Raw genomic sequence first — 7,861 nt, 5'->3', positions numbered from 1 at the left:
AGAACTCACAGTTTGGAGCAGGTGTTAGGGCTGTCTGTGTATATTATGACACTTAGTCTTACAAGTAACTTGATTAAGAAGGTTTTCTTTCCTTGTCTAAAAACTGATGTATGTAAGCAATTGAACAGATTTGGGAAAGCTAAAAACGTCACACAACGCATACTAAAACGACCAATAAACTTGGCATATGAGAACAGATAAAAAGGCACTATGTGCAGCTTTCTTTATGACAGCTATCATATCACAGACAAATGGAGTACAAAGACATTGAATATAATGAGATAAATTATGATAGGTAAATCACATGGAGAAGAAATATCACATGCATAAGAAAGAAGAAAGTGATTACTGGGCTCAGTGTTTGTGGCCCTGGAAACAAGTGACAAAGGAGAGGAGAAATAGGGAGGGGAGGAATAATATAATAGGGGGAAAATATATGGTCATCCTCAGGCTTTCTTCTTTACAACTTTTCTTAGGCTCAGCCCTGACTGCATCCTGCTCCTCAGAGACCCTGTAACATCCTTATTCCGGAGGCTGTAAATGAGGGGGTTCAGCACAGGGGTGATGATGGTATAAAAGGCTGACACCATCATGTCCTGCTCAGCTGTGTGGTAGAAACTAGGAAGCATGTAGGTGTAAATCGCAGCACCAAAGAAGAGCAGCACTACACTCACGTGGGAGGAGCAGGTGGCAAAGGCTTTCCTGCGACTCTCCGATGAGCTCATTCTGTGGATGAGGTGCAGGATGAGGGCATATGAGCTTGAGATGACCACAGTGGGGATGAGGAGCATAGAACACAGCACAGGTACATTACCATCTTGTAGAGAGAGATATCGGAGCAGGAGAGCTTCATCAAGGCAGGAGCCTCACAGAAGAAACTCAGGATTTTTCTGGAATGACAAAAGGGGAAGCTCATAATGATGGGTGTGAGCAATAAACCATCCACCATTCCTAGGAACCAGCATCCAGACACCAGGCATCCACAGATTCTCTGGTTCATCAGCAGAGGATAATGGAGAGGTCTGCAAATGGCAGCATATCTGTCATAGGCCATGGCAGACAGGAGAAAAAATTCAGCTCCAGCGAGTGTCAGATAGAAAAACATCTGGATCCCACAACCTGAGGGAGAAATTGTATGATCTCCTGTCACCTGGCTCACGAGCATCTTGGGCACAGTCACAGATATGTACATGAGGTCCATGAGGGAGAGCTGGCTGATGAAGAAGTACATGGGGGTGTGCAGGCGGGGCTCCAGGTGGACGAGGGTGATGAGGAGGGCGTTCCCAGCCAGGGCCATCAGGAAGAAGATGAAGGTCACAGTGTAGAGGAGGAGGGCGTGTTTGGTTTCACCAAAGAGCCCCACAAGGATGAAATCAGTATTCAGTGTTTGATTCTGTGAAGTTCGATTCTCTGAATACGTGGTCTTGGTTATAGTTTTCATCTGAGGAAGAAATGAGTCATTGTTTTCAGATATTTCATATGCATGTGATTTTCTTAATCATTTTTTTCAATAAGAAAAGTACTTTGAACTATTTTTTCAAATATGAAGTTGTACTGATATAGAAATAAAAGCTAATTTCTCCAAAAGTCCAGGTTGCATATTGGCCATAAGTCTAGAGTAGATTATGAGACAAACCTGGGGAGGTGACAACTCTACAAATAGACAAATTGTTTACAGTCAGTAAATATTATTTATTTTTTCCCTAAGCTGAGAATATAAAAGGGCTTATCTCATGGGATGATTAGAATGCTAAAGTATGAAACGCAGGTTAAGTCTGTAACACAATGTGAGTGTTAAATGAAGCCATCTAATGATGCTCCCCCTCCACTTTTGGACACAGTAGGCCATGCAGGAATCAGTGATGAAAGATGATGCTAATGTCAATATTAATATTATTAATGATACTAATATAACCAAAGTTCACTGAGAACTTGTAATCTTAAATATTTTCTCCCCTGATACATCTCTATTAATCCCCCTTTCATTGCTAAAAATATTTCAGTTTATTCAACCTTTCTTTACTCAATGAAGCTCCAGAAGCAGGACCACCAGGGGCATCAAAACAGTGTTCAGCCTGCCTGTGGATTGCAGCTCAGGGTGCAGACCTAGGGCAGGGAAGGCGGGCAGAAGGCGCGCAGACCTTGTACAGATAAGAGGGTACTTGTGTGCCTACTTTGTATGGCTTAGGACGGCAAAAGTGATGCCAGTCTGATGCAGGGCAAGAGGATATTTAGTGTGAGGCCTTTTACAGAGTGAGGAGGGCAGTAAGGTTGGTGATCTGGTGCAGAACAGGGGGCAAGAATATGATGTGCAGACATTGTACTGGGCTGAAGGGCACTCAGGGTGCAGACAGTGCAGGACAGTATATTTGGGCTGCAAACCTGGTGCAGAGCACGAGAGATGTTGATCTTGCACAGTGTAAGAGAACACTTGGGGTGCAGAGCATGTGCAGGGCAAGATGGCATTCAAGTTGCCAACCACACTACAATACAGTATGGCAGTTGGGGTGCAGATATGGTCATAGGAGAAGGTCACTCGGGGTGCAGATCGTGTGCAGGGGAGGAAGACACAGGGTACATAGTTGGTGTAAGACAGGAGGTCAGCAACATTCTACCTGGTCCCTCTCATAACACCAAAGCAGGGTTAAAGCATTTAATGTTTCATACAGAGAAATTATTTTTATAAGTCACTGGGATGACCCAGAGGGATGGGATGGGGAGGGAGGTGGGAGGGGGGTTTAGGATGGGGAACACATGTACACCCAAGGAGGATTCAAGTCAATGTATGGAAAAACCAATACAATATTGTAAAGTTAAATAAATAAATAAACAAAAAAGAAAAAAGAAATCACAAAACCAAAAGCTGTAGATTTCCTAAATAGCAACTTTCTAATTGAAACATGCATTAAATAATTACTTTTCCTTTTGTTGATGCCATTTATTCCCTGAAAACAGTGTCAAAATTATTATGTGTTCTATGTGTATGTATAGTTAATGAATGAATGAATGGAGTTAAATGGTAAGGAACACATATAGCAATATGAAGCTGTTAGGTACCACACACAAAGCTACAGTCTTAAAACCCAATATGCTGATCTTGTATCTTAGTTTAATCAGGAAACTAGTAAATTTCATGCATGCATGCTAAGTCGCTTCAGTCATGTCTTATTCTTTGCAACACTATGGACTGCAGCTCACCAGGCTCCTTGGTCCATGGGATTCTCCAGGCAAGAATACTGGAGTAGATTGTGATGTCCTCCTCCATGGGATCTTCCTGACCCAGGAATCAAACCTGCATCTCTTACTGTTCCTATATTGACAGGCAGGTTTCTTTACCACTAGCACCACCTGGGAAACCCTCTCTATAAACCAGCAGTTTTGCTCAATAACTGCTCTCCCTAAATATTTCCATTTTTAATATCCTAGTTGAATTGCTTAAGCCACGCTTGACACAATTATCCTAAAATTGTTAAATTAAGAATAGAGTTCAGTTATATGTTATGGAAAGGTTAGGAGCTCCATAATTGACTAGGGTCTGATCAATTTCAGAGTTGCTACACACCAGGTTAGAGAAATGTGCAGAGAAAAAAAATCACATAGTAACTAAGACACATGGAAATGTGAAGCAAACTATATTGTAATGTACTTCGGTAAAAAAAATTTGGGATTTCATGAAATTGAAAGTCAGAATTACATAAGAGATTAATAACTGTAACCAGGCATATTTGCTCCTTTTTTGTTTGTACCCTTAAAGGGTTCTGAAGAGATGTTAAAAAAAAAACACATTCCATCAAAAAGACAAACATAGCATTTAAAACACATACGTTTTGTTTCACCTCATCTTCTCTACCAGAGAGTAACTGATACACAAAAGCTGAATGAAACTGCTTTTACCATTCCAAGGCCAGGCAATCAGGCTTAAATTCAGAAGACAGAGTGGGAAAGTTACATCATCAGTTTCTTCACATGAGGGAATTGAGATAAATTTCTGTTGTTTAGTCCTTTACATTGTTGAATAAGCATGAAAGCTAACAAGACTGGCAAGCCAAATGGAATTTTCAATGGGGATTGAACATGTTTGCCATTTAGGTGCCACAGCTATCAAAAACCAAATATTTTCCAAAAAATATTGCATTTTTTTTTTAAAGCTCAGCAGTATGTTTTCCAGTTTCAAATCACATTTTCCTACTTTATGTTTGTTTAGAATGTTCTCTCACTCTCTCTTTGTAAAAATAATTCTGATTTTCAGAAAGGCAGTATCAGGCAGAACATACACATCTGAGACAGAACTTGACCCAGAATTGATTTAAAATAAGAAAGTAAGTTGTTACTATCAAAGTGATTTTATCTGTTTTCATAGATTAAGAATAATAGATTTGGTATAATGTGTTGACACACAGGCTGTGATCTGGTCAGTATCAAGGGCAGTATTCAACATCTTTTATTGTCCCTTTGTGATTACCCACTCCTATCTAAGGTTGCATACTATGTATCCCAGAAACACCTTCAATTTGTGGATATAGGTTAAAACTTCACAAGAACAGGAATCTCATTCAAATTACAAAAATAAAAGTGAAGTTGGGAGCATTATTTTTTGGAGCTTTCCCTGATGTGGTAGTTTCACAAACATTTCCAAGGTCTTATGATCTAGTCTTACCTTGAGTATACAATAGAGGCTTATTGTTACTGTTCAGTTGCTAAGTTTTGTGACCCAATGGGCTGTAGCATGCCAGGCTGCCCTGTCTTCCCCTGTTTCCCAGAGTATGCTCAAATTCATGTCCATTGAGTTGGTGATGCTATCTAACCATCTCTTCCTCTGCCACTCCTTCTCCATTTGCCTTCAATCTTTTAACAGCATCAGGACCTTTCCCATTGAGGTGGCTCTTTGCATCAGATAGTCAAAGAACTGGAGCTTCAGCTTCAGCATTAGTCCTTCCAATGAATATTCAGGGTTGATTTCCCTTAAGGTTGACTGGTTTGATCTCCTTGCTGTCCAAGTGACTCACAAGTCTTCTCCAACACCACAGTTCAAAAGCATCAATTCTTCACAGCTAAGCCTTCTTAATGGTCCAATTCACATCCATGCATGACTATTGGAAAAACCACAGCTTTGACTAGACATACCTTTGTCAGTAAAGTGATATCTCTGCCTTTTAATATGCCATCTAGATTTGTCATAGCTTTTCTTCTGAGGAACCATTGTCTTTTATTTTCATGACTGCCACCATTGTCTGCAGTGATTTTGGAGCCAAAGAAATAAAATCTGCCACTGTTTTCACTTTTCCCCCATCTATTTGCCATGAAGTGATGGGACCAGATGCCATAATCTTAGCTTTTTGAATGATGAGTTTCAAACCAGCTTTTTCACTCTCCTCTTTCACCCTCATTAAGAGGCTTTTTAGTTCCTCTTCGATTCCTGCCATTAGGATGGCATCATCTGCATACCTGAGATTATTGATACTTCACCCAGAAATCTTGATTTCAGCTTGTGATTCATCCAACCCAGGATTTTGCATGCTGTACTCTGCACCTAAGTTAAATAAGCAGGGTGACAATATAAAGCCTTGGCATGCTCCATTCCCAAATTTGAACCAGTCCACTTTTCCATGTCCACTTCTAATTGTTATTTCTTGGCCTGAACAGAGGTTTCTCAGGAAGCAGGTAAAGTGATCTGGTGCCCCCATCTCTTTAAAAATTTTCTCCAGCTTGTTTTTTTTTTTTTTATTTGTTTTTTAACGATGGATAATTGCTTTACAGAATTTTGTTGTTTTCTGTCAAACCTCAACATGAATCAGCCATAGGTATACTTATATCCCTTCTCTTTTGAACCTCACTCCCATATCCCTCCCCATTCACCCCTCTAGATTGATAGAGAGCCCCTGTTTGAGTTTCCTGAGCCATACATCAAATTTCCTTTGGCTATCTATTTTACATATGGTAACAAAGGTTTCCATGTTACTCTTTCCATAGATCTCATCCTCTCTCCATGTCCACAAGTCTATTATCTGTGCCTGTTTCTCCATTGCTGCCTTGTAAACAAATTCTTCAGTACCATTTTTCTAGATTCTGTATATATGCATTAGAATACAATATTTATCTTTGTCTTTATGACTTACTTCACTCTCTATAATAGGTTCAGTTTCATCCAACTCATCAGAACCGACTCAAATGTGTTCTGTTTTATGGCTGAGTAATATTCCATTGTGTATATGTACCACAGCCTCTTTATCCATTCATCTGTTGATGGACATCTAGGTTGCTTCCATGTTATTTTTTTAAAAAAATTTATTTATTTTAATTGGAAGTTAATTACTTTACAATATTGTAGTGGTTTTTGCCATACATTGACATGAATCAGCCATGGGTGTACATGTATTCCCCATCCTGAAACCCTTTCCCACCTCCCTCCCCATCCCATCCCTCAGGGTCATCCCAGTGCACCAGCCCTGAGCACCCTGTCTCATGCATCAAATCTTGACTGCCGGTCTGTTTCACATATGATGATATACATGTTTCAATGCCATTCTCTCAAATCATCCCACCCTTGACTTCTCCCACAGAGTCTGAAAGACTGTTCTTTACATCTGTGTCTCCTTTGCTATCTCTCATATAGAGTCATTGTTACCATCTTTCTAAGTTCCATATATATGTGTTAGTATACTGTATTGGTGTTTTTCTTTCTGACTTACTTCACTCTGTATAATATGCTCCAGTTTCATCCACCTCATTAGAACTGATTCAAATGCATTCTTTTTAATGGCTGAGTAATATTCCATTGTGTATAAGTACCACAACTTTCTTATCCATTCGTCGGCCAATGGACATCTAGGTTGCTTCCATGTCCTGGCTATTGTAAACAGTGTGCAGCTTGTTTTGATCCACACAGTCACATATAAATAATATCATATATTTCACTTTCTCTTTCTGATGTACTTCACTTAGTATTGTAGTATAATCTCTAGGTTCATCCATGTTGCTACAAATGACAGTATTTCATTTTTTTATGGCTGAGTAATATTCTATTGTATATAGATATAAATAAGGCTTCCCTTCAGTGGTAAAGAACCTGTCTACAATAAGGGAGACCTGTGTTTGATCCCTGGGTTGGGAAGATACCCTGGAGGAGGGCATGGTAACCCACTCCAATATTCTTGTCTGGAGAATCCCCATTGACAGAGAAGCCTGTCTGGCTACAGTCCATGGGGTCACAAAGAGTGGGACATGACTGAGTGACTAAGCACAGCACAGCACATAGATATATAGATACAGATGTGTATATGCATATATGTATACGTATGTGTATATATATATATGTATATGGTGGTTTAGTCACTAATTCATGACTGACTCTTGTGACCGCATGGACTGTAATCTGCCAGACTCCTTAGTCCAAGGGATTTTCCAGGCAAGAATACTGGAGTCAAATGCCATTTCCTTCTCTAAGGGATCTTTCTGGCCGAGGAATTGAACCCACATCTCCTTCATTGCAGGCAGTATCCTGCATTGCAGGCAGATTCTTTACCACTGAGCCACCAGGGAAGCCCCATATAGATGGATATATAACAATTATCTTTATATCATTCATATGTTGATGAACATTTAAGTTTCTTTTATGTCTTGGCTATGTTAATAGTGTTGCTTATGAACATTGGGGTGCACGTATCTTTTCCAATTAATTTTCATCTTTTCTGGATATGCTCAGGAGTGAGATTGCTGGATCACATATAACTGTGCTTGTACTTATTGCTTAGTTGCTCAGCCATGTCTGACTCTTTGTGACTCTATGGAGTAAAGCTCACCAGGCTCCTCTGTCCATGGGATTTTCCTGGCAAGAATATTGATGTGGATTGCCATCCTCCTC

General features: G+C 39.9%; 1 protein-coding gene across 1 annotated transcript; it reads right to left on the bottom strand.

The window, feature by feature from the left end:
* Nucleotides 1-446: 446 nt before the first annotated feature.
* On the bottom strand, nucleotides 447-1,441 carry LOC110124329 (olfactory receptor 2T3-like). Its single transcript, XM_020872846.2, is given in 2 exon segments — nucleotides 447-793; nucleotides 796-1,441. Coding segments are annotated over 2 exon segments (993 nt in total).
* Between the last annotated feature and the right edge of the window lie 6,420 nt (nucleotides 1,442-7,861).

The sequence above is a fragment of the Odocoileus virginianus genome, chromosome 3 (assembly GCF_023699985.2).
Source record: "Odocoileus virginianus isolate 20LAN1187 ecotype Illinois chromosome 3, Ovbor_1.2, whole genome shotgun sequence".
Classification (NCBI taxonomy): domain Eukaryota; kingdom Metazoa; phylum Chordata; class Mammalia; order Artiodactyla; family Cervidae; genus Odocoileus; species Odocoileus virginianus.
This window is presented reverse-complemented; position numbering and strand designations above follow the sequence as displayed.